The sequence below is a fragment of the Tursiops truncatus genome, chromosome 13 (genome assembly GCF_011762595.2).
Source record: "Tursiops truncatus isolate mTurTru1 chromosome 13, mTurTru1.mat.Y, whole genome shotgun sequence".
Lineage (NCBI taxonomy): Eukaryota > Metazoa > Chordata > Mammalia > Artiodactyla > Delphinidae > Tursiops > Tursiops truncatus.
The window spans coordinates 84,232,766-84,259,704 of record NC_047046.1 but is presented as its reverse complement, the minus strand read 5'-3'; the positions used below and the strand labels follow the sequence as shown (position 1 = coordinate 84,259,704).

At 51.5% G+C, this 26,939-nt stretch overlaps 1 protein-coding gene and 1 long non-coding RNA gene across 2 annotated transcripts; one reads left to right on the top strand and one right to left on the bottom strand.

The window, feature by feature from the left end:
• Positions 1–836: 836 nt before the first annotated feature.
• On the bottom strand, positions 837–26,939 carry LOC141276227 (uncharacterized). The gene is made up of 5 exons (XR_012325476.1): positions 24,760–26,939; positions 15,335–15,442; positions 14,047–14,190; positions 5,763–5,823; positions 837–2,967 (listed from the first exon to the last, which is right to left on the bottom strand). It is a non-coding gene; the product is annotated as an uncharacterized lncRNA (long non-coding RNA).
• DIPK1C (divergent protein kinase domain 1C) lies at positions 7,527–24,717 on the top strand. Its single transcript, XM_019936395.3, has 4 exons — positions 7,527–7,880; positions 16,653–17,327; positions 20,051–20,215; positions 24,495–24,717. The coding sequence occupies exons 1-4, from the start codon at positions 7,695–7,697 to the stop codon at positions 24,693–24,695; spliced, it is 1,227 nt and encodes a 408-aa protein (XP_019791954.1). The 5' UTR covers positions 7,527–7,694; the 3' UTR covers positions 24,696–24,717.

Here is a 26,939-nt window from a genome sequence, read left to right as displayed (position 1 = left end):
GGACCCACCAGAGCTGAGGGCCTTCTGCTTTCAGCTGCTGGTGAAGGAGACCCCCTTAACAGGACCCAGCTCTGAGCTAGGTGAGCAGTTCCAGCTGCAGACTATTTCAGGCACACTTTAGGGTGGAGCACGCTCCCTGCAGAGCGGCATGTCATTCGCCAAAAGGGAAATAAGTTCTGGAATGTCACCCTTTCCTAAGAGCCCTTGTGTAGGAGTCTCGAGGCCAAATCGCAGGCTGCATGTTTTCCCCGCGAGGTGCTTTCACGGGAATGTGATGGGCGTGATACCGGTCTTTCTCGTGCGCTTGCTCGAAGACAGCACCGCACACACGATGTGGGCTGGAGCAGGCGCTCCGGGTGGGAGGGAGGAGTGTGATCAGTCCCATCGCTCCCCTCGTCCTGGAGGGAAATTCCAACCAGCAGCTGTGTCTTGAGTTGAAATGAAAATGCAAGAAAGGAGGCCAGAAGAAGGGCAGAGATTTCCTAAAGTTTGTCCCAAACAATGTAGTGCAACTGTGTGGGGGGTTAGGAAACTCCAAGGCTTATACGACCAAGGCGAACCCTGCAAGGAACACAGTGATTTGTTCTGTGCAAGGATTTCGGGCCAACCTTAACACACAGCAAAGGCACCAGCAAAACAGCACAGCAAAGACTGCAGTGGGTGGTTCCAGAGTCTCACGTTCAAGACAGCTCAGGAAACCATGCTGAGTGCCTGCCGGCCTTTAGCTCCCATCCCTTTAACCAGCATCACCGGACCGAATTGCAGGACAAGGAAAGAGTGATCACACAAATCGTGGGGTCACTTCTGGCCACGGAAAATAATACGATGACTCTTCGTGAGGAAAATGTACTTTAAGATCACAATGAAATGCCACTTTACAGCCACTAGAACCAATATAATGAGTGTTGGCAAGGACGTGGAGAAACTGGAATCCTTGTAATTTCTGAGGAGAATGTAAAACGGTACAACCACTTTGGAACAGTTTGACAGTTCCTTAAGCTAGAGGTCAATTTACATAAGACCCAGCAATTTCATCCCTACGAATTCAAGAAAAATAAAAACGTGTGTTCGCATAAAGACGTGTACGTAAAAGTTCATAACGGCATTATTCACAACAGCCAAAAAGTGGGAACAACCCAAATGTCCAGCAACTGATGAATGGATAAACAACGTGACTTGTCCATACAATAGAACACCATGCAGTAATACAAAAGGAATGGAGGATTGACGCTCTTACCACACGGATGAACCTCAGAAACACGAAATTGAGCGAAAGAAGCCGGAAGCAAAAGACACCTGTTGTACGATTCTATTTAGATGACACGTCCAGAGAGAAGCAATCCTACAGAGACAGATCAGTGGCTGCCTGGGGCTGGGGGCGGGAACAGGCAGCAAATGCAAATGGGTGCCCGAGACAGGTCTTTCTGGGGTGACAGCAATGTTCCCAAACCGGATGGTGTGAGTGGTTGCACAGCCCCTGTAAATTTACTGAAAATCACTGAACTGTATGTACACCTAAAACGGAGGAAATTTCAGGTATGTAAAACGTGCCTCAATAAATTTGTGAAAAAATAATGACGACGGCTACAGCCCAGCAATCTGAAAACCTAAGGTGTGGAGGGTCTCTGATCTAGGAGGCTACCTGCCCTCAGGAAGGAGGAAATTGTGTCCCCTCATCTTCCAGGCAGGAGTTGGGAAGGGCAGGAGCTGTTCCTGAGTTTCGGGCAGATGGTGAGAGGCTTTCTCTGGCTCCTGGTAGATGACAAAGATGAAAGAGAAAAGAACCTCTATCATCCCGTGGCCTGGCCCACAGCCCCTCCCCCCCGGGGCTCCCACTCCAGTCCTGGCGGGATCCCCGTGTGCCCGTGCAGCGCAAGGCCTAGCAGGTGGTCCTGGGTCCAGCAGAGGTTTGGCAACATCAGCCCCAGACCTGTCCTTTGGCAGGGTCCCTCAGAGGGCCTGGGGGGTCAGGAAGGAACAGAGAGGAGCAGAGATGCAGCAGATCCTTCTGCAGAGAATTCCACGCTGTAGAGCATCTGCTCCCAGCAAAGGAGGACTGAGACCCTGTGTCATTCATCTTGACATCTTTAACACTAGAGTAGCGGCGCTTACAGAGTGAATGAATGAATGAATGAATGAACTCCCACCACAGTAAGCATTATTACAGGAAAAGGAACAAGGCTGAGAGGTCACAGAAGACGAACCAGCCCTTACAAAGTGGTTCAGGATGGCCAAGGGCTGCACCCCTCAGACGTCCAGCATCACAGCAGCTCTTGAGACTAGAAGCTACTGATCCCAGAGCCCTGATGTCTGCTTCTCTTCCTGTAATTCATCTCCTTAAATAAAAACGCTTTTTCATTATACAAATAAGGCATGCCTGTCTTACTTAAAATTAGAAAATTAACAGAAGAAAAGAAAAATCATTTGTCATTCCTCCAGCTAGAGATAACATACATTGTGATGTCTCTTTCCAAGACTTTTTGTGTCTATAAATAAGTATATGGTATGCTTTTAAACACTAAGATGGAACATAATGTTTTGAAACCTGCCTTTTCACTCCATGACGTATCATGAATGTCTACTGACCAAGACTCTGTCCATTGTAAATGTCAGAAACCCAGCCCAAACTGGCTTCAGCCACAAAGGGAATCTATCCACTGGGTAACTGAAAAGTCAGGCGCTCACACGAAGTCCTGAGGAATCCTGCAACCCATGCCCTCCTTCCTCGAGGCTGGCCTCATCCTCCAGCAGATCCTCGTGCGATGGCCCTCTAGCCCCCGCATCCTCAGAGCCCGGCACTGGCATCCTCAGGGGGAAGAAGCCTCTTCTTTCCCTACGGTTCCAACAACGCTGAGAAGTGAGTCCCTTCCGTCCCGCTGGCCTGCTAGGAGCCCCGGACCAGCCCTGCAGTTGGGAGCTTGTGTCTCTGTTCTCCTCAGTGGGCTTTCTCACAAGCCCTCACCGCCGCTGCATTTCGGAACAAACCATAGGACTGAGCATGAGAGGTGTGGTTCCCTAAGAAGATGTGGGGTGTGCACTGAGAAGGGAAGGTGCAGGGCCAGGAAAAAGGACCATTTCTCCAGTAACACCTTTCCTATCAACACAGGCTTCGTGTCCAACCTCTGGTGACAGTACACATGGTTCCACTGGTGGATGACTACCGTTTATCAACCCAACCCCTAGGACACACACTGAGGTAACTTCCAGCTGTTGCTGTTAGCAACCATGCGGGAAAGGAAATCCTAACACTCCATCTGTGCCCGCATCCTTCACCTCTTCTTAATTCTCCCGAATCACGGTGAAACAGTTACTGATCTTTATGAACTAGATGATCTGGGGAGTCTAGGCAAAAGTGCGGGAGAAGCCCCACTTTTCTGCCAACCGTTCTAAGCTCTTCTCTCCTCGGCTCTTGGAACCCAGGCTTCTGGCTATAAAGGGCTCCCAGAGAGACCTACACCCAGATCTCCCATCCCCGCCCCGAGGCTGGTCCCAGACAACGAAGTAACTTCTTCCTTTCCAAACAAAACTCTCACTTTAAAACAGGCGGGTCTCGCTTCGGAGGAAAGCAAGGTAAGCATCTGGAAAAAGTGAAACCCCAACCACGGAGCAGCTGAACTTGCTGAAGTGTGGGATGAGTTTGAGGGGAGATGTTCTTGAGTGGGGAGGCAAGTTTGTCTGGCTCTCATTTTCTTCAGGCTTATCCTCCCTCACCCCGCAACCCCGCAGGTGATCGGAAACTCGCCCCCTTCCGAAAGGTGGCCTCCCCTTTCCTGCACTTTGACCCTTGTGCAAATGTGGTCGCCACTGCTGGGAGAGGGCCACAGAGACCACGGCAAAGCTGGGCATGAGCTAGAATCCTATTCCAACTGTAATTTTGCAAATGACTGGTAAAGCTGATAAATGTTTGAAACTTTCTTGGCCTGAGGCAGGATACGTCAATAAATGATTGTGAGGTGCATAGAACACTTCACCCCCTCACTTCTAAGGTGGGCAATTCCGACATGGAAACAGGCGTTAGAATATAACACCTAGAAGCAGGTGAGTCAGCCTCTAACCCTGTCACTCCCACTAACAGATGATAGTAAAAAAAAAAAAAGGCCATTACCCTTTTCTATGAAATATTAGATAACAACATTCACTCAATCCACCCTACCAGGTTGCTAGGCCAATCGTATGAGCTAATGTCTGGGAATATACCAAGTACTATACAAACACAGGGCTATTTGTTGTTGTCAAAGTCCTTTCAGGAAGAAAAATACTTTTATGAGCTCATAGAAATGTAGTAGAATTGAGCACTAATAAACCTATTTGTCTCCTATAATCAGAGCCGAAACTATAGAGTTTTACGTTTTCTTCCAAGAAAGGCCTATAATCAAAATATTCATATCCTGTTCTCAGTGACAAGTTCAACTGCCAAGAGATGAGTTCAGAATCCAAAGCGTACGTTCAAACGTATTCCTAACCCTGTGACGTGTCTGGATTGCTCCATTTCGCCTCAGGAAATCAGAGAGAAATATTTATGTGTTAAAAGCACTTTCTCAAGAAAAATTCCAGGGTGCTCGAAGTTTTCTGATCCTTCAGAGGAAAAGCTAGGATACATATTCCACTCATTTCTTTAGCAGGTCTTTAAGGACCTCCTTTGATTCAGGTACCAGATTTGGTGCTGGGAGACGCAGTCCTTACCCTCAAGTAGCCTCTGGTCTGATGGAAGAAGTAAGTGAACAAATACAGTTTAGTCTAAGTGCTTAGTTAAAGCAGACGCACCCTGGTTAGTACATTCCCTCTGCTTGGCTGTGGTGGTGCCTGAGTGTGGGCACAGGGCCCTGGACCCCCGGGCCCCCATCACCCGCTCAGAGGACTTTTTGCCTTTTTGCCTCGTGCGTCTCCATCTCCTTCAAGACAGAGGAAAACCACCTTGTGAATATCTGTGTGACCAGAGTATGATTGGCAGGGTCACTGCACTCAAGCCATTTCTAGTGTTATGACTTCAGTTTTCACAGTCTGGGTAAGGGAGTGGGGAAAAGTGGTTCTTGGATTTCATACAGTTTTTTGAAGGAGTCAAAGACTCTTCAGATCAACTCCATGTGAAGCCTGCACTGAGCCAAGCCGCTCCGCCAGCTCTGCCTGTCCCCTCATCCTGACCTGCAGGCTCCCTGCCAGGTCCTGCCAAGGCTGCCTGGGAATTACGACTGGTGCTCCCAGCACGCTGGCTCCTGGGAGATGAGACCAGACTCGTCTTACCTTGCTTGTTAAGCCAGAGCTTCACGTTTTATTGCTAATGTAATTATTTGTTTAGTTGTTTGCTGCTCTAGGGGAATATCTAGTACCCAGGGTACAGCTGGCCTGTAAGGCACTGTCATGTGAATCCCCAAAAAAGCCCCCTTTGCACAGGTCATTTAAAAAGGCATCCCCTCTGGTCGGATGGGGCACCCAGGAAAAGGGCCTGGTGGCGTGGGCTCTGGTGGACTTCAGCCCCATCCACCCCTCCGCGGCTTTGCAGCGTACAAACCGCACGAGAGGGTGGCAGCCGGTGTAAGTTCTGCATTCTAAGCGTTTTGTTTTGGCTCTAGAGAGTACGATATCTTCTGTTTTAAAACGATGCTCATGTATGTCAACTATATTTCAATTTAAAATATGCTGAATGCTTAAAGGATCTCTTTACTGTGGGATTATCATTTTCTTTGGTATACTTTTCTTTATAAAAATGCCAAAAGAAGTATTATTAATAATGTATTTTTAAAACTTATGAAAGTAGAACTTACCTTGCAAATCCTAATATCAATTTTGCTTTCATGTTCTGCTTTTCCCCTGTGGTTTGCACACCTAGGTTTTAAAGGAGAAGTGTTAACACTTTTGTATTTTATTTTTCTTCCTATTCCTGCCCCCTCCCAATAAAATTCTTGGGACAGGGAATCAGCTTTACACCATCAAGCCAAGATTTTTTTTTTTTTTTTTGCGGTACGCGGGCCTCTCACTGCTGTGGCCTCTCCCATTGCGGAGCACAGGCTCCGGATGCGCAGGCCCAGCAGCCATGGCTCACGGGCCCAGCCGCTCTGCGGCATGTGGGATCTTCCTGGACCAGGGCACGAACCCGTGTCCCCTGCATCAGCAGGCGGACTCTCAACCACTGCGCCACCAGGGAAGCCCCAAGCCAAGATTTTAAAGCAGCGTCCTAGGATGCCTCCTTTACTCCACAACTGCAATATTTTAAAAGAAGAGACCAAGTTTTCATAGAGCCAGCCTAGGGAAATATTCCCACGTGGTTCTTCTGGTGGGGTGTGCCCTGTGTGTGGGGGGCTGGTAGGGTGGAGGTGGGAGAAACGGTCACACAGAAGGAACTCGAACAGGCACTACTGTTACCAGCCAAGTGATCCCCAAATCCCAAGTGTCTGTTGCATTAGGGAATAGCTGCGGGGTACCCAAAGTGTTCCTGAGGGCTGAGCATTTGTTAATTGGATGCTTCATAATTCCTGGAGAACTTCACCAGTGGGCCACGAAACTGAAAGCTAAACCAGCAAGTTGCAGAATAGACAAGGTTAAGAAGCCAGTTCCTCAGGGGTGATTACAGGATGCTCCATCAGGGTGAGAGGAATTCCTGTTAGCCCCTCACTGCGGGTGGAGGGTGGGAATATGTGAAATTTAGGTGCAGGGCGGTCAGGTAGGGCCTGACCTCCCGGGACGGGCTGGCTGTACAACAGGCCTTGAATAAGCTTTTGTTGAGTGAATGCAGGAGCGGGGGCAGCATTCAGAGGCCTTGGCTGTGACAGTTCCCCCGCCCTGGCTCTCCGTTTAGGGGAGAAACGCTTTTAGGGAGCGGAGGGCAGCTGGGGTGGGGTCAGGGAGGGCTGGAAAGAACCAGGGGCAGCTCTGAAGGCCAGGGCTCCTGCCTACCTCATACGACGACTGCGACGGAACGTGGAAGCCTGCTCCCCAGAGGACGTTGCAGATACACAGAAACACAGGTTTAGATACATTCAGTGAACGACTCCTCCTCGCCAGGGGGAAGGGAAACGTTTAAAGAGTGCGGCGCTTTTTCACCCCTGGCAAGGACACCCTGGAGTTTTTGGCAGTCTGGGAGACGGCGGTGGGATTCAGGAGCTGCCTGGGAAGGGCGGGCGGGGGCCGCCACGACATTCCCAGACTGTCCCGGACCCCCGACTCAGGATCTCACCCCGGGAAGCGCTCGGAGGAGACCCAAGTGGGGGTATGGGGGGTCAGGGCTGCAGCCGAGGGCGCCCAGGGGTCCGAGGGGCGGGGGTCTGTAAAAGAGAGTGCAGGGCGCCGAGCAGCCGCCCGGAGAAGGGGCGAGAGCTTGTCTTCAGGGGAGCCAGGAGTCTAAACGGGGCGAGCCTGACTCCATGCAGAGTCGGTACCAGGAAGGAGCTCGTCTTCTTGAGGAAAAGGTGCAAAAAAAAGTGCAAACGGTGGCGGGGTGCGGCGGGCGGAGCAGGGCGTCCCGCGCGCGGACACCCACTGAACCCCGGCTGCTCGGGCGGGCGCGGGTTGTTGCCGCGGGACACCCCCCTCATCCCCGCCCCCCAGGACGGGCCGGGCGCCCGCGCTGCCTCTCCCCCGCGCCCCCTCCCCTCCGCCCGCTCTGCCTCTCCCCCGCGCCCCTCCCCCGCCGGGCCGCCGAGCCCAGACGCGAGCGCGGGGCGCAGGGCGCGGGGCGCTGGGCGCGGGGCGGGCGGGCCATGGCGCGGGCGCGGGCGGCAGGCTCGCGGGGCCGGCCCGGGTGGTGCGGGCGGGGCGCGCTGCTGGTCTGCGTCGCGTGGACCGCGGGTTGGGTGCTGGCGGCCGCGCTGCTGCTCCGCGCGCACCCGGGCGTCCTCTCCGAGCGCTGCACCGACGAGAAAAGCCGGCGCATCCTGGCCGCGCTGGTAGGTGTCGCCGCCGCCGCACTGCCCCGCGCCGCGCGCCCCGGGGGCAGGGCTGGGACACCCTCCGCGGGCCCCGGGAGCCGGGGACTTGGGCACGGCCGTGGACCGAGGGGAGGGGACCCGGACACGGTGCGTGGGATGCGGTCTCCATCCCGGGAGTCCTCTGTGCGCGGGCGGGGATGTCTCCCCCCGTTTCGCCCAAATTGGTCCTTTGTCCCAAGAGAGTCTTCCTGCCCGACTGCTCTCCCGCCGCCCCCAGCCCGCGCTCCTAAAGCAAGTGTTCGGGTCTGTTCCCAGTCTCCCGACTCGGACAGCGGGGCTCGGGGCGCGGGCCGCTGAGGGCTCGGGTCGGGGAGCCCACGCCCCTGCCCCTGGACTCGCCGTTCGGTCGCTCAGCCGCTGTTCGGCGAGTCCAGCCTGGGCTGCACCTCGCCGAGCCCCATGCAGACGGCTCGTAGGGCCCGGCCCCCGCCTCGCTGCGCCCGAGAGCCGCTGCTCTCCCCGGCGCGGTCTGCGGGACCCAAGACAGAGCGCGTTCAGGCGAACGGAGCGCGAGGGAGGCGGTCGGACCCTGGGGTCCGAGCGGGGTCTCCGGACAGGGGAGGGCCTGGGGGCTCCATAGCTGAGCCCGGCAATTAGGGAGAGAAAGAAACACCTGGGTTTGCAGGCTGCTGCTGCGCGCTCTGGGCCCCAGAGGCGCATTAGTTGATTCCGAACGCCGGCTGCTCTTTGGTCTCTCTGTTTGGTTCGGAAGATGAAGCGCATTAGGAGACTTGGATAAAGGCAGGAATCCCTAAAAGGAAGGCCAAGGTGAAGGTAAAGGCAACTATTGTTACATTGATTGAGTGATTACTCACTTCCTAAAATACTGACCATCTCAGTATTTGGTGTGAAAAGTGATCTATTTTCTAAGAGATCTTCAAGAAACTCATGGGAAGTTTTCAGTCCAATTGCTTACATCTGGGTGAGCCTTCTGAGATTGTAGGTTTTCAAAACGTGGTAGCATAAAGGCTTTCAAGTAAATGATTTTTTTAAAAAGTGAGCTTGGAAAAACTAAAGGAATGAGGTGAAATGGACAAGCTAGACCAAATCATTTTCCCTAATTGAGTCTGACGTGTCCTCATGAATTGATCATAACGTTGGTGAGATGCTCATCGATTCCCTCCATCCTATCTATCAATAATCTATCCATTTATCTGTTCATTGTTACACTGACGTTCTATCAAGTTTTCTTTAAGTTACAAGAGCTCATTGATTTTCCTCAATAACTCCTCTAAAAATTCCTTTCACTGATAAAGATTTTTTTCCCTCTGTTTTGGGGAGACTGATTGACTAATTATAGTATAAAATGAATAGCTTGGCCAGGATGACTACCCATGTACCAAAAATAATATAATAGTCTTTTAGATTAAAATAAAAAACAAACACTATTTTTTCATTTCTTTACCTTTGGTTAAGTGAGAGAAAGCCTAATGGAAATTAAATAGCCTAGTATAACTTAAGTCATTGCTCATCATAACTTTCCCAGCATTCCAGCTCATAAATTAAAACCAATTCTGTTTGGAGGCTGAATCAACATGTCTCCTGTGGCAGCCAATCTTTTCTGTTGCCAAAAGGACAATCTGAAATACCATGTCAGTCTGTCTGCCTGAAGTTCACCTGACCAGTTCTCAATGACCTGCTTTTGGGGGGAGCGTCATTTGGAGGCCCCCTTTGAGGCCGCCATTTCTCACGCCCTGCTCAGGACCTGACTTTCCCTTTCTACCCTCTCCATTCTGGATTTGCTGGCGGGAACCCCACCCAGCACCGTGGCTCCCTTTCACCCAGGACACTGTGAACTAGACTGAGGTTTGAATAGGACCCCAGTCTCCACATCCTAGACTCTGCCGGGCCCTGGCGGCCACGCAGAGGCTGGCATTGTGGCACTGTGGCCTCCCAGGACTGAATCGAGCCTCTGTCTCTCAGCTCCGCCGGTCCTTTCAATTCATTCTGCCTGGCTTTTATCCTTAATAATAAAACTGGCTGTTATTTTTCTGACTGGCCTCCAGACTCTCATTAGCTTTCACTCTGAATCCCAGAGCACCAAAGGAATAGCCGCAGCTGAGCCAGAGGGAACCCCTTTCCCTTGGGCAAAGCCAAGGGAGTTGTGAACCTCTGAGCACGTTCCCGGGCCCTCATGCCAGGCAGGTGGAGAATCTGAGGATGAAGCTGAGGGGCTGGTTAGGAGCGGGGAGTCATGGGCGCTGGGGCCCCCCCGAGCCTCACCCCACCTCTGGAGGGGGCCCCGCACACTCCAGTCTCAAGAGAGAGTGTTGGAAGAGCCAACTGGATTGGTTCCAGAGTCGAGCCCAGGTCTTCCAGCTTCAGAATTTTCTGGGCAGATGGCAGCCCCCCTTTTTCCTGCGGCTTTTCAGCTCATTCCGTAATCAAGACATCTCTGTGAGGTTTCCAGAGCCCCACTTTCCCAGGGAACCGTGTCAGCAGGCTGTGCCAGGCTGACTAGCGTTGGGTCTGACCGTTCACAGGCCCTGCTTCCGGTTCTGCAGGCAGAGCGCCTCCCAGGGCGGCGGGGACGTATGCTGCGGGTGCCCGCTGAGGCTCACTCGGGGCAGGCTCTGTGCTAAGTAGTTTTACACGTATTAATTCATTTAATCTCAGCCTCTGCGGGGTACGTACTTTTACTCCTCCCACTTCACAGATGGCGAAACTGAGCCCCAGAGAGGTGAAGTAACTTGTCCCGATTCACACGGTTACTGTGTCGTGGAGCCAGGATGTGCCTCTGATAGTAGAGACCCCGTGACAGAACTGGCTCCTCCAATACTGAAAACCATAAGTAACTAACAACTGGGCATACTTAACCCTTCTATAGCACATCACTTTCAAAGCATCTCAAAAAGATTCCCACAGACTCTCTGTTATTCAGAAGGTTTAAGTCCCTTCCGGCTGGTTAGGTCTTGATGTGACTTAACTTGGTTGCCTACATCTGGGATTTCTTTTTAACAGGGCAGGCTTATCTTTCTTTGCTCTGATAGAAACCCAAGGTCCCAGTGGGACTACAGCATCCAGGGCACATACCCAGAGAGATTTTATAGCAGGGAACGACTCTGCTTTCCTGAGTGCTTTGGCCACGTATGTGATGTCTATCTTCTAAGCTGTCCAGGGGTCGAGGAGGCTTGCAGAGTGGCCTGGCTAATTGCTCTGAGGTTCTGCAACGCACAGCGTGACTGCTCCATGAAGGAATTCCACCGTGAGATATAAGGGCTGCTAACCGCATAGGAACTTAATTCTCCTTAAAAACAAAAACAAACACACAAAAGAAAACCCAGCCCTTGGGCATGACCTCTGAGACCCTGTCACCCGTTTCCCAGACTAGAGAGGACAGGTTTTGTTTTTGCCTGAGAACCGAGATACAAGCCAGAGAGGGAGGTTCTAAGTAACCACCACTGAGAACGCTTTCTACAAGAACTGGGGCTGCTGGGAGTGTGCGTTTGCATACAACCTATAAGAAGTATGAATTCGCTGTGAGTTTCATTAATTTTTAAAAAATGCCAGTTAACTACAATGAGACTTCATTAACTTGGTTTTTTTCCCAGCTTATCTTAAAATCTGATACCTGTGCATTTTGTATGCACACACATTTGGGTACAGAAATGTACCTGTTCAAGATGGCAGTCAGGGCCTCCTCATATCCAGAGGAAAGTGATTTTTTTTTAAATGGAGTTAAAAGTACATTACTTCTATTGAGTTTAAAAAAATTAGCTACCTCAATAGGACATGCTGCTAATAAGATAATTTCACTCTTGTCTCTAACACGATGACACTGCTTAACTAGCTTGTAAACTTGTAATCTGTAAATTTACTGGTTTTTAAAAGCCGAGCTAAGTCTTTCTCTGAGTTTAGCAAGCACAGGCATGCAAAAAGATCCTACAGAACTCACTGGAACTCTGGTAACCAGAAGAGCCACAGTGGATGAATTTTACATTCTGTATCAGAAGAGCAGGGACTGATGTGCCCAAAAGGCTTCATCACAAAGGGTGACGACAACGAGCAGCTCTGCACTAACTACCCCTGCGATCTCCCGTGACCAACGAGGTAGCCGGGGCACGGAACGTTAGGTCAGAAACCTAGGACAACACCTCCAGTAGCTGGTGGCCCGGCAGGGCTCTGGGCGCCCAGCCCCACTGCCCACCCTTCCTGATCGGCAGCTTCCCTGCAAGCTGCCAGCCATCTGGAGGTATGCCTATACCTCAACACGCTGACCTTCAGAAAAAACAGCCAAAGGTAACGTTCCCCTCCAAAATCAGCAGACTGTATGCCAAATGTCCTTGCAACCCCTGTTTGGAACTGCCTTCTAAATTTGCAGGGGCAAATCTCGTACGGGTTTGATTTGAATTCGACTTCATCGACGCGGTACAGTTTCGTAGAAAACACCATGCTGTGGGGAGCCAGCGGGGGCCGGGGATGGTATGGAGGCTCACGGGGGTTATTTAATGGAACCTGGGGCCGAGGAGACAAGAATTCCCACTGGCAGGTGGGGCGGCCTCCCAGGGAAGGTGGGTCCGACCCTTGCAGGGGGCAGCATTCTGTCAGGTGGAGACAGAGCAAGTGGCGTTTCTGGCAGGACGCCCAGTCCCTGACGCACGGCACTTGCTCTAACCCTGCCCTGTGCTCCCCTGAACTGTCCGGTTCTCTGAACACTCGAGCGACTTCGCATCTGTGGGTTCCTCGGCAGGTCATTCCCTGCTCTCTCCCTCCTGGTCCGCTAGGCAGACTCGCAATTCATCTTTCAAAACTGAGCTCGAGTGTATCTCTCCAGAAAGAAGCCTCCCCAGCCCCCTGCCTTCTAATGACCAGGGCTGGAGGGAACTAGAATTCAGAGACCACCAGGTCCTCCGCACCCATGACCTTGGTCTCCCACGACACATTGTCATCATCCCATGTTACAGACTTGGAAACAAGCCACAGGCCAGCAAGAGGCTGAGCCCAGAGGCAAACCCAGCTGGCCCCAAAGCCAAGCCTGGCCATGTGCCTTTCTTGCTTACACTCCACTGTCACTTGAGGAGTCTGAAAGGCAGCCACCTCGTTCTGTGATGCCTGAGCCTGAGCCCGGCACCTGTAGCTGGATCGTGGCTCAGCTCACACACAGCACTGTTAGCTGGAAGGTGGCTGGGTGCGCCCGAGGCAGCTTGCCCACGGCCACTCCCCACCCCCGGGGTGTGGAGCGGGCTTCTGGGCCCACAGGTGTCTCTCATGGCCAGTGACAATTTCGGCCGCAGTTCTAGATGAGGAGAGTGAAGGCCCTGGGCAGTCACAGCTGACACCCTCGGCACTCCCCGCTCTCCGGCAGTGGCCCAGCCAGGGCCCACACCCCTATCTCGCCCTCCCCATGCCTCTCCCCTCGGCCCAGCACAGCAGGATTCTGAAGCTCGCAGCTCAGGATCCATCTCCTCCTACCAAACTCGATTGTATCATCTGCTTTTCTTTCTTTTCCAGTTCTGTTCTGTCCTTCATACAAAAACACCTTTGATTAAACTACAAATTTGATGACACTCTAAAAAGGATTATGGAATTGAGTTAAACCATTTTGGATATACTCAAAGGGCTTAGGGGCTTCATAAGGCAATCAAGAAATAAATGTTGGGCTTCCCTGGTGGCACAGTGGTTAAGAATCCGCCTGCCAGTGCAGGGGACACGGGTTCGAGCCCTGGTCCGGGAAGATCCCACATGCTGCGGAGCAACTAAGCCCGTGCGCCACAACTACTGAGCCTGCGTTCTAAAGCCCGCGAGCCACAGCTACTGAAGCCCGTGAGCCACAACTACTGAAGCCCGCGCGCCTAGAGCCCGTGCTCCGCAGCAAGAGAAGCCACTGCAATGAGAAGCCCGCGCACTGCCACGAAGAGTAGCCCCCATTCGCCGCAACTAGAGAAAGCCCACGTGCAGCAACAGAGACCCAACACAGCCAAAAATAAATTTATAAAAAAAAAGAAAGAAAGAAATGTTGCCTTTTCTTGTCAGGCTTGTTACAGAGATGTGAAACTCTGTAAATACCACATAAAATAGAACAGAGCTGCAGCAGGTAAAATGAACAGCCCACATTACTTCCGTCACTCACACCTTTTTTACTCTTGGGAGTCTCAATCATTTAAACCTTGCATTCCCACCTTACCTCTAAGATTACCCTGAAAGGTCTCAGAGGAACCAGAATCCGCTGATGCTTTCTTCCGAGGCACCGTGATATGGAAGCAATTCCAAGCAGAGAGAGTCACTCAGAGGGTCCTGATCCTTTGATGCTCCTCTTACGACCCCACGCCTTGGAAAGAGGTACCAGGATGAAAAGTAAAAGGATGGCATTTGACCAAAATGGTGTTACGTTAAATTGCAAGATGTACACAGCATCAAGTGTATTTAAAACAGTTTCATGGGTGTTTATTAATACAGCTGCATTATGGTTGTCTGTTTTCCAAAGACAAAAAGCGAGCCCCAGGCAAACAGGGTGCACTCCCAGACTCCAGGATCGGGACCATCGCGTGCATCTTTGGGTTTGGCAAGCGTGACATCCCCACCACCCAATACGGTGTGGTGCCGAGATCTAACGCGGCAAAGGAGAAGCAGCTTGTGGGAGCCCCTCAGCAGGAAGCTGGGGCGTCAGGTCTGATGGCTTGTCTTGGTCCTTTGGGGCTGTTGTCCAGTTACTGCCTGAAACAGTCCCTGAAATCCAGATACTTGTTTTAAGAACAGGGAGTATATCTTTTTTTTTTTTTTGCGGTATGTGGGCCTCTCACTGTTGTGGCCTCTCCTGTTGTGGAGCACAGGCTCCGCACGCGCAGGCTCAGCGGCCATGGCTCACGGGCCCAGCCGCTCCACGGCATGTGGGATCTTCCCGGACCGGGGCACGAACCCGTGTCCCCTGCATCGGCAGGTGGACTCTCAACCACTGCGCCACCAGGGAAGCCCAGTATATCTTTTTAATGAGCGTTTTGGTTATATGCTTTCAACAAGTCACTGGGAGTATTTATAAAGATCCACCATCCCTTATCCAGTGCTCTGCGGCCAGGCCTGTGTTAGAATTCACACTGTTTGGGGTGTTAGATAATATGCCGCATATATATACCTTCTATATATACCTTCTATTGCATATGAGGCAGCACCCGTAATCAGACAAATCCAGCTGACGAATAACTCTGCAGCGAAGTATATGCAAAGTCACAGGTCAAATACATTCAGACCATAAATAGGCTCTCATCTTTTCAGTCGGATTTGACACTCCATGAGGGCGAACGAGTCACGGAAGAACTTGTAGTTTTCAGAGCTTTTTGGATTCGGGGATTACTCACATATCCAAGCATTGGAGGTGTATTTTCCGACTTGAAGCAGCTGTATACAACCTCCTTGGGGTTACTAAAGCCGAGCAGCACAGAACAGCCAGAGAGTCTGGCCAGCGTATAAGTACATACCTGACCTGCCTCTGCCCACGTGGGAGGAAGAGGCGTCTGGGGGGAAACAGGTGGAGTCAGGAAATAGGCTCAACCCCTAATAAACGTGGGTCCAGAGGTTTAGGTTTCCTGAAAGAGATAAAAAAGAAAGAGAACAGCATAATAATCCTCCCTTTCAATCGGTTTCACACTGGCGTCTCCTGCTCCCCCTCTGGCAGGTCTGAGGGCAGGGCCTGGCTGGACTGTATTCTTAGCACGGATGCTTGCAGTGTCGTGGTGGGGTCACCAGGTCCCCCGTGTGGCAGGAGGGCCTAAGAGCCTGACGTTTAGGAGAAGTTCCCCATTTCAGGGTCCCCGAGTGCCTTCCTCACCACCCCCAGGAACCGAACACCCCCCGCTTCTGGAATTTACCCTGCAGGGCTCCTCTTCTGCAGGCGCCCAGTGCCTGCCCTGCCAGCCACGAGGCCTCTCCTGCCTCCTGTTTCCTGCAGTGGGCTCTCCAGACCCCGCAGGCCCCCAGAGCCTGCTGGCCTTATAGCCATACCACTTCCCAGCGACCACAATGGGTGCAAGGAGAGGTTCTAGAGGAAGGGCCATTCCTGGGGTCGCCGGGGACCCACCTCCCGAGGTCTGGCTGACCTGTACTTGACCGGGGGTTGAAAGCTCTCTGGGTGACCCTGACGTGAGGCCAAGAGTTGGGAACCACGGGCCTTGCCCAGCCCTTTCGCTGACAGTCAAGGAAACTGAACGCAGCTGCCAAAGGCCTTTGCCAGCATCACCCACCTCAGCTGGAAGTGGGGGAGGGCAGAGACCTGCTTCCTAAGACCTGGGCCTGGGCCTGATGGAGAACAAACTTGAGGCACTCTTTCAAGTCTTTTTTTTTTTTTTAACTTAAATGTATTTATTTATTTTGGCTGCATTGGGTCTTCACTGCTGCGCATGGGCTTTCTCTAGTTGCAGCAAGCAGGCTCAGTAGTTGTGGCACACGGGCTTCAGTAGTTGTGGCTCACGGGCTTCAGTAGTTGTGGCTCGCAGACTCTAGAGTGCAGGCTTGGTAGTTGTGGCGCACGGGCTTAGTTGCTCCACAGCATGTGGGATCTTCCCAGACCAGGGCTCGAACCCGTGTCCCCTGCGTTGGCAGGCGGACGCTTAAGCACTGCGCCAGCAGGGAAGCTCTCAAACCTTTGACTTCATAATTCCTCTCTGACCCGAGTAGCCTCGTGGTTCACTCTGGTGAAGATGGTCTGCACAGCTGTTAGGAGCGTGCTGGGTGCGGGGACCAGCCTTGTGTCTATTCGCTGCCCCTCCGCGGTGTAACCGACTGTCCCCTTCCTTCCAGTGCCAGGACTACCGGGGCGGCGCGCTCGGCGGAGACCTGTGCGAGGACCTGTGCGTGGCGGGGCAGCTACGGTACCGGCGCTGCCTGTACTACGAGCGGGGCAAGAAGGTGCTGCAGGCTGACTGGCGCGGCCGGCCTGTGGTCCTCAAGTCCAAGGAGGAAGCCTTCTCCAGCTTCCCGCCGCTCGGCCTCCTGGAAGGCCAGCCCGAGGCCGGAGGCCAGGGCTTCCCGGAGGCAGAGCTCCTCCTGCTGGCGGCCGGGGAGGTCAAGAGCGCGCTGGGCCTGGAGCTGGCCGAGGGCGGCCTGGGGCGGCTGGGCCTGGGGCGGCGGGGGCCCCGGCTGCGGGGTCAGCTGGCCAGCCTGTGGGCGCTGCTGCAGCAGGAGGAGTTCGTCCTGCTCAGCCTGCTGCGGGGCCGCAGCCCGCACGCGCCGCCCGTGCTGGGCTCCTGTGGCCACTTCTACGCCGTGGAGCACCTGGCCGCGGGCAGCCCCCGCCTCCGGGCCCTCTTCCCCCTGGACGGCGCGGCCCGCGGCGGCCGGGCCCAGGCGCGCGCGCTCAGCGGCGTGGCGCTCAGCTTCCTGGACATGGTCCGCCACTTCGAGCACGACTTCTCGCACCGCCTGCACCTCTGCGACGTCAAGCCCGAGAACTTTGCCATCAGGAGCGACTTCACGGTGAGTGGCTGCGGCGTGTGTTTTGCCCGTGGAGGGCAGACTTGGGTCTGGGTGGTCCTAAACGAGGGGGTTTCTGAAATCAGGGGAGACCCTGCAGCGTTATGCAACCTTCTAGCCAGGACAACTCCGACCTGCCAAACCTTCCGAGTGGGAATGAGAGAATTTAAAGAACAGAGGCGCCTGCCCGGTGCCGAACTGGGAGGACGGCCGCTCGCAGCGGGAGGCGTGGTCTGTCGTCCTTAAGGGCTGCTCTGTTTTCTCCAAAGCGACTTCGCGTCTTCTTAGGGCTATTCTGAAAGCAAGCAAATTGTGCAGAAAACAGTCTTCAGGAGACAAGGAGCCTCGGAGGATGAGGAGAGAGGACGGCCTTTGGGGGCCTTTGTACAAAGGCTCAGTAGGGGGACACTGTTTTCAAGGTGTCCATGCTCTAGGATGATGGGCAACTTTTTCTAATACTTTCCTCTGGAGACGGTCTAGTTTCCCTTCTGTGGGTAAGACTTCTAGAGGGACAACTGGCGTTTTGGTGCCTCACACGAGGGAGAATCCTGCCCGGGTGGACACGTCAGCCTCTGCAGGCTCTGCAGAAGGCAGGTGAATTTTATGTCCCATTCCAGGCAGTGCAGGCCTACAAAGAAGGGACCGAGGTGGAGAAGCAGCAGCAGGAGGCCCGGGGCTCCGGGGTGGGATGCGGCCCTCTGTGTTTTAAAAGCAAGCCCTCCAGGTGATTCTGATGCACACTCAGTGTGAGAACTAGCAACCGGCGGACCAGCAGGAGGGTTCCCCCTTTGGTCCGTGTTGCAGTGGGGAAGGAGCGCTGTCCTTCAGGTAACGTGTTAAGAATGGATGACTCGCAGTCATTCACTTTCTCGGGTCCCCCTTTGCAGGTCTTGAGAATCTGTCCAGCGGTTGCAAAAGAACTAGGAAAACATCTTTACTTCTTGCTCCCAGACTGTTGCCAGAAAGTGCTCTTTCCTGCTCTAGAGGCACACTTTTCAGTGGAGAACAAAATAATCCTCGTCAATCCGTTCTAGTCTGATGCTAGGACGATGTCTGAAGATGATGCAAGTTAGGTAATTTTGTGCAGGAAAAATTTTAGGATTCTCCCGATGTTATCTAAGAAACCTCAGGCAGGTTTTTCTGTTCATTTTGTTACTGTTCTTATTTTAGGTGCATAGAGTTATGCTTCCAGGAGCTGTAATCCATTCTACAGCACACACTAACATTAAAAAATAAACCTGGCTCTTCCTGGGAGATGAACAGGGAACAATCAGAGCCAGAAGACAGAAGTAACAGGGAGCTGAAATTCCACCGGGGCCCAGGGGAAGCTGGGGAGATGGCCAGGAACTATCAAAAGAAGTGTCTTGTAGCCCCCCAAATAAATTATGAAAGACAACAGACTCATTAGCACAGCCTCATATATTTCTAGTGTATTAACCAGTATAAATAATGAAATGAGCTATTTCTTTTGTCTGAATAATAAGATAGGAAAAATTGATTAAAATGGTAATTTCTGTTTGCAGAGCCTGGATTAGTAATTCGACAAGGCTGTTAAATAGGGAAAAGTTCCCTGTTCTTTGTTTTCATTATTCTCCACATATTTTGAAATAAAGTATTTTTCCCTCCTCTGTTTTACTGGATAATCCCCAAGAAGCTTTACTGCATTCTGGCATCAATCTTGAAGGAAAAAACAGAAACAACAACCTGGGAATGTGCCTCCTGACTTTGCAGAGAACTGAGATGTAAATGAACACTTTTTTGAGACGCTACCAAAGGGAGAAGGCCGATATTTTGAGGTTGATCTGTGAAGGCTTGTGAAATGCCACAGACTCCATTAACCTCATCGAGTCTTCTAATAGCTCTTTAATACCTTGAAGCTATACACTGCTTGATTTGGGCAGAGTCCAGGTTTTCTCAAGTTTGAGCTCATCTTTTTTTTTTTTTAAATTCAGGTGGTGGAAGAACATCTGCATAATTTAGACATTATTCTTTTTCTGGTTTTGAAGTCTATTTGGGTTGACGCTAGAAAGATAAATCTGAAATTCCAGGGGCTCATCACATTTTCACGCTGATAGTGGGACTTAGTTTTTGATGCTGCTGGACCAGGGTCCATATGTATCGACCCTAATTTAAGAACTTTGGCTTTGCCACTCCCTGCACTCCCCCAGCTCCCCACAGCTGGAAACCAGTCACCTCAGGTAACAGACAGCATAAATAGACGACCTACGTACTGCCCACCCCACTCTCACCATCACACCCTCCACCTGTCCCTTGAATGTAGTTTTCTTTTGTTGCTTATATTCATAGGTATAGATTGTCTGTGTCTCACAGCTTTTGTGTTCCTGAGCCTTGAATGTCAGAAACCAAAGTGATAAAGCAACAGAAGGGGAAACCAATTCATTTTAAAGATATTTCAGAGATTCAACTTTTAAATCTGAGAAAACTTTTAAAGATGAAAAGTGATACTAGTTCCACATGCTAGGCTTTCACTGGCGACCACAAAGGTCCTTTTTGCAGTTAAAGCCTTGCCCATACCATCTATGCCGGTGGCTTGTATGTTCCCAGCACAACCTGGCCCCTCTTCCCTGCTGGTAGATTTCTGTGACCCCTGAAGTCTGTGACACTTGCGCCTGCAAAGGGGAACAGGGCTGGGGTGATACTGCAGGGCTCCCTCTGTGCTGCGGCCTTGGGGTCCTCTTGAGAGGCGTGTGCTGTTTCAATTACAGGTGGTGGCTATTGACGTGGACATGGCCTTTTTTGAACCTAAAATGAGGGAAATTCTTGAGCAGAACTGCACGGGAGATGAAGACTGCAATTTCTTTGACTGTTTTTCAAAGTGTGATTTGCGAGTGCACAGGTGTGGAGCCCAGAGAACCAACAGCAACCTGCAGGTGAGCAATGCTGCTGTCCTCTCTGGGTGGGGGGGACCCTGTCCTCTCCGGGGGGGGGGGACCCTGTCCTCTCTGTGGGGGGGACCCTGTCCTCTCTCAGGGGGGACCCTGTTCTCTCTGGGTGCCTCTGCCTGCCACACTGTGACATCCCGGTGATGTAGCTGAAGGTCATTACCCTTGCCATGTCACCTGGGCTCGATGTGTCCAGTAAGGGCAGGGATGGTGGGAGACAGGGATCATTTGTTCTTAGTCGTCTACCCCGGAGGTTGTCGGCCAAGTGACCCCATGGGGCTAATGGATGGTGCTCCCAGCACAGCCTTTACTGGGTCCTCCAGAGCCATGGGGACTTGGGTAGCCCTTCTCTCTAGGTCTAACTTCTGCATCTACACACACACACACACACACACACACCCAGAATGAGCACCCAGAGACTGATTCACCAAGGATAAATCTAGAAAAAGGACAAAGCAGTCCTGAAAACTGGCCAAACCAGAGAGGGTGGGCGACACCACAGATCCGACAGGCAAGGGGTTAGGCCAGCAGGTGGTTAATAGAAGGAGAAAGTGCATGGGTCCCACATCCAGGAGACCAGTGACAAGTAGGAACCCATCCTGGCTTCCAGCTCTAGGATCCAGTCTAGAGTGAGGGAGACCCAGATGTGGGGCTGGAGAACCCTGCACTAGGAAGACATCTCCCCTCTTCCGGCAGAAGCTGTCGGCTCCCGGCCCTCACTCCAGGCCCTCAGGTGGGTGTGGATGAGCTGGGCTCACAGGTGTTGACCACAACCAGGAAGAGGTCATAGCAGGGAAGCTGGGCGCACCTCCACGACCGCTGATCTGTGCTCTAGCCTCAGCCTTCCTAGTGTTCCATTCTCCTAGCCGGTCCACTCCGCAGTCTCACCTCCACCGCAGTCTGTGTACAATCCTCCAGCCCATAAGGCCAATATAACCCCGGTGCACACCTGGTGATGGGGCCAGAGCCTGAGGCTGAGTCACGCCGGCACACAGGACTGACCTGGGGAGACCTGGACAGCTGTGTAGTTAACCTGGCGGTCCTGGACCAGGCCGAACAAGGCCCTGGCTCGGCAGCCTCTACAACTTAACGTGGACTCACACCCTCGGTGGGTCTGCAGCGCAATCGTTCTTCTCCAGATGTGGGAACAATATGCTTTCGCTAGAGCATCAACCACCCTGTGACCTCAAACCACAAAGTGGAAACACTAACACCTGCCGTCTGCAGCATAACTGGAGACTAGGGTTGTATCCTTAATATATAAACGGCTCTTACAGAGCCGTTAAGCGGTGAGAGGTACACACACACAAAACTGGCAAGAGAAGAACATATGACAGATACACGGGAGCTGAAGTGCAGACGGACAGAGAACCTGGAAAATATTTAATCTTACTATTCAAAGACATGCAAGTTAAAACCCAGCGATAATAATTTTTTACCTTTAACTATTGGGAATAGTTGTTAAAATGCTATTAATTAACAGGTGAGGCTTCAGAGAAATCGAGGTAAGAGTCTGTATTGTTAACGTGATTGTGAAATTCTACATCCCTCTGGAGGGTGCATGACTGTTGGAAATACTCTCTTTAGCTGAGCAATTTCATTTGTGCACCTTTTCTGATTCTTGCGTTTGAATAAAGACCTAGAAATGAAATTTCGCTTCCTTTAAGGATATGAGAAAATATGAAGCATTCATTAAGCGAAAAAATGCAGGTTACAAATCAGTATTTACCCATGATCTCATTTTCGTTAAGTAGTACGTGATTGGGAAAGAAGATATGAAAATGTCAAAAGCAATTACTTACGGATGATAGGATTACAGATAATTTTTACTTTCTTCCTTTTGCCCTATATTTTATAAATTTTCTACGGTGGTATGTATTACTTTTCTAACTTACACTTTGACTCAAAAAAAAAAAATCCCTGCCCTGCATCAGTTGATTGACAGATCAAAGGAATAGAATTTTTCAAAATTGCAGAAGTATACCTAATGACATATGGGTATTCAGTATGTTATAAAGGCAGCCTCTCAGGCCAGTGAGAGGGAAGCTGGGTTATACAGTGAGTGGTGCTGGTAAAGTGGGTATTCAGGAACAACAAATGATCACATTAACTCCTGGTCCACTCCTTATATCAAACTAAACTTCAGACGGCTCAAATACTTACACCTAAAAAATGGAATCCTGAATGTTCCAGAAAAAACTGGGAGAATTTAAAGTACTACCCTAGAGTTCGGAAGGCCTTTCTGAGTACAGAACAAAGTTCAGAGGCTATAAGAGGAACAACTGACACATTTAACCATTTAAAAAAAATCCACATGGCAAAAACAAAACAAAGTTACAAAAATATGAGCAAATTTAAAGGTTAAATGAGAAAATTGGCAAAATATTTGCAACTGCTCTTACAGACAAGGAGCATAGAGGACAGAGACAGCCCTTATCTGTCTGAGACTCAGACCTGCTGAGACTCACGGCATCCCCCAGCATTGTCCTTGGCTCACTGTAACCCCACATCCCAGGGGCAGCGTCTAGTGATTGGTCAGTGGGGAGGGGGGAAATGCCAAGCCCAGCCCCCTGGCCTCTATAAGGAAAACTCTGTAGGCCATTCCAGTACCAGAAGTTTTCCTTCTCCCTTAGTTCCATGGAAAGATGGTTCCTGAGAACGACCCTCAATAAATCCCTGCATGCAAACCTCCACCTTACAGTCTGCTCCCCAGGAAACCAATCTAAGCAGGGGATTAATGTCCTTAATATATAAAGAGCATTTACATATCAATATGAAAAAAGTTAACAATCTGATGGAAATGTGGGCAAAGAACATCACCGTGACCACTCACTGGAAAGGAAGCACAGATACTTTCAACCTGACCGATAAGAAGAGCAATACAAATTAAACCGTTTTCATTCATCAGTTAACAAAAAAGAAAGACGACACGTGTTGTTGAGGGCATTCTTGTCATACGCTGCTATGACAGTGTAACTCAGTACAACTTTTATGGGGTCAATCTGGCAATATCCATCAAAACAACAAATATGCATACCCCTTGGCCCAGAAATTTCATTTCCAGAAATTTAGTCATATGCAAAATGAAAAAGATATCTGCAAGTTATGTACTGAAGCATTTTTCATAATAGCAAAAGTTAGTGAACCTAAATTTCCACCAATAGGGAACTAGCTAAATAATTTATGATATGCATTTGAGGTACAGCCATTAAAACAAATGGAATATCCTTATAAGGACTGATTTGGAAGGCTCTCCCTTATATTTCGTTAAATGGGAACGGAAGCTACAGAACAGTGTGTGCAATATACTCCCATCCATGTAAAGTAAAAGAAAAAGGAAATGCATGTATATTTATAGACTCTCCAGAAGGACATTCAAGGGAGTGGTTGCCTCTCAGAGCCAGGAGCCGAGTGTCTGGTTATGAGGAGTGGGATGGAGACTTACAGCCTATCTTTTGGGACATTTTCCATGTTTGCCCCTGAAAATGTATTATCAACTCAAAAGAGAAATAAGATAATTTGTTTTTAAACAGAATCCTCAGACTTGCAGAGGTTGGAAAACACAAGTCAAAATTATAGAAACAGTAGCTCTATAAAATTGAGGCATTTGTTAACTGAGTCTAATATAAAGTGTGACATAGAAAAATGGAGCAGAATATTAACTAGGCAGCGCTCCATCCAACAGGGAGGAAACCATGACGGCTGTAAAACAGACAGTGTGTTTAAATGGAGAATTTAAAGAGATCTTCAGCCTCAGTGAATTTCATACCCAAGGAGAACTAAAGGCTGTGAGATAGTGGCTTAATTTTTCCTTCTCCTAAAATAAAACTCTCAAAGCCTCCTCAGAAAGAGCCTGCCGCCTTTCCCTTCCAATATACCTTTTTTTCAGTGAGCCTCAAAGTACTATCACGTTTGCATACCCCTCGTCACCAGCGTGTCCTGGGGCCCTCAGGACAACCCTGCCAGGTGGCGATGACTGTCACCGTGACCAACCTATGGATAAGAAAGTGCGCCCTCAGGGGTGCGGTGACGGCGGGGCTGGCAGCCTTGGGCCTGCCCAGGGCCCACTCCTTATGCAGCAGCTCCCGCCTGTGACTTTCTGCTGCAGTGTCCTCAGTCCTTTCTGAGTGTCACCCGGAGCTTCCCCCTCGGCATTTCCACCACAGCCGGGGTGGCCTTTTCCCCGCTGGGCGGGTTAGGGTCCAGGAAGGGCCCTTCCAGGAGGCCCCCGGGCCTGAGCTGACCGCCCCCTCCCGCCCTCCCCCAGGTCGTCTGCGACAAGATCCTCCGCCACTGGTTCTCCTCGCCCCGCGGCAGCCCCGCCGTCTCGGCCCCGCTGCGGCGGCAGCTGCGGGCGGCGGTGCTCGAGTGCGCGGCCCCGGGGGCCCAGGGCGCGGCGCCCCGCGTGCTCGCGAAGCTGCGGCGCCTCCTCCAGGCCGCGCTGCGGGAGCTGCGAGAGGACGAGTAGCCGCGGCCCCCGCGCGGTGAGGGAGCGCGTCTGCGGCGCGGATAAGGGCCTCGGGGACGCTTACTGTGTGCGGAGGGGGCCGCCCGGCGCTGTTCGTCCCTCAGCCGCCTCCTCCCTCTGCTCTGCTTTGAGGAACCCTCTGGGCCTCGCCCGTCACCCCTTCGAAGTGACACAAGGGAGGGGGTCCCGGCGCCGGGTTCTCGGAAGGAGGCTCCGCTGTGCTGGAGCAAGAGCCCCGCCGGCGCCCTGCAGACGTCACCACGTCACAGAGCGCACCTGCGTGCGCGCACACGCGCATGCGCGAGGGTGAGTGCGCACGTGGCCGTGAAAGTTGCGCAGGTGTGTGGACGTGTGTGCACGCGTGTGTGAGCGGGTGAGGGTGTGGGCCCTGTGCGCCTCCGGGCGGGGAAGGTGCCTTCTCTGGCGTAGCCACTGGCACCGCGGGCCTCGCTAGCAGAGAAGAGTCATCTTGCTTTTGGAATTGAAAACAATAAAAAACCCAAGTTTTATCTCTGGGAGCTGTAGTTTGTACTGGCAAGGGTGTGAAAGCACAGTTTACAGTGTTTTTCATTTTGAGGAATGAACGGATTTTACGGATTGTAACATCGCTTTTAGGGAGCACTTCATCTCGTATCACAGTACATCCTCCCTGGGAGCAGGGGTTGCAGGCTTGGTGAATTCAAGGCAGAGCCAGGGCCAGGTGGCCTGTGCTCAGTGCCTGTCTGTGACCCGGCGCCTCTCTGCCGCTCCAGGGAAGACCAGGCCGCAGGCCCCGTGTCACCTGTTGGCAGAATTGTTTCCAAGGCGTTCCCGATGCTGTGGCTCTGCTGCAAGAGAGCAAACGGGAGGAAACCGCATGCTGGTCACTCCCCGGGTCGGGCACGTGGAGCCGGCCAGGTGTCTGTCCACCTTGGGGGGACACAGCCCTAGTCCACATCTGGGGAGGGTGAGAGCTCAGCAAACCACCACAGGCCACCCTCAAGGTAAACCCAGAAAGACGCCAAGAGAGGATTAGGGATTCTGTTGATGGTTTACAAACAGGAGAAGACAAATTAATCTGAAGTTTTAAAATATCACAAATTGACAAATTCCAAGTATTTCTTTTTTCCTTGCCCAAACCCCTTCTGATGCAGACAAAGAGCAATTGCCTGTGTATGCTGGTTCAGCTGCATCTCCACTCACCCAGAGGAAGGACGTGTGGGGGGTGTAGTCTAAGGCCCCCCAGTTGTAACTCTGTGACTCCCCACACTCTGGTTGGAAGGACCCCTCCCCTCCCCCATCACCACTGGCATTTTCCACATGACTGAATTTCATCAATGGCCTCCTCTAAACAAATATATGAACGACCCACTCTGCCTAGCAGGCAGTAAAAATCCACGTCTGTCATTTTTGTGGCAGAAGTAAACTAAAACTAAAGTTTGAGCACAGGCCCTGGATTAGTAGATTCTAAAAGAAAAAGAGAATTGGCTGCGGTGTTCCCAGCGGAGGCGTGTTGCACCTGAGCTGTGCTATTCGAAGTTGTGTCTGCAGTGGTGAGGGTCTTAACGAGCCTCCGGGCCCTCGGGGCAGGTTCTCTTTCTGAGCCAAAGGTTCCCACAAAAACAGTGAGAAATAGACGGCCAGGGAGGGAGGCGCAGGGGCTTTGCGGTCTGTGCCCTCAAAACAGTCGTCTTTTGCATCGTGAGGGCACATGGGTCTCCTGTGGTTGCCCTGGGGTTACAGCCCTTCCTTGGCCTTTGAGCTAACCGCCCAGGCAGCGGAGGGAAAAGGTTCCTTTTCACTTCAACCAGAATGGAAACAAATGTTTGTTTGTCATGGAGGCTGTGCAATATGTAATTACCCAACACAATAGTGTTTTTATTGTTGAAAATTGCAGTTATTCCTTCCCCTGCTGTCTGACCACCCATCTCACACACAAACACACACAGACACACACCACGCCCCTTTCCCATCCCGCCTGGAGAATTCCCTCTATGGCAGTATCTCTTAGACTGTGGTGAAGTTCAGTTTTTGTTTTTTTTTTTTCAATTTTCAAATGCTTGCAAAATAATACTTTTATATAATACAATAAACAAACACTGTATCTGTATTTAATATTTTCAATGTGACAAGTGAGATTCTTTCTTGCTTATCTGATTAAACCACCACCGTATTTGTAGGGGAAAATGTCTCCCTAAATATGTCTATGTTTTGTTTTAATAACATGCATAGTAGACAAAACACGCTCAGTACTGTGTGGACGGG

What these genes read in the sequence shown, in the direction of transcription:
- DIPK1C (XM_019936395.3), top strand. Translation starts at nt 7,695, where the DNA reads ATGGCGCGGGCGCGGGCGGCAGGCTCGCGGGGCCGGCCCGGGTGGTGC. An exon ending in GGCGCATCCTGGCCGCGCTG is followed by an intron (nt 7,881 to 16,652) that starts GTAGGTGTCGCC and finishes CCTTCCTTCCAG; the next exon opens with TGCCAGGACTACCGGGGCGG. An exon ending in CCATCAGGAGCGACTTCACG is followed by an intron (nt 17,328 to 20,050) that starts GTGAGTGGCTGC and finishes TTTCAATTACAG; the next exon opens with GTGGTGGCTATTGACGTGGA.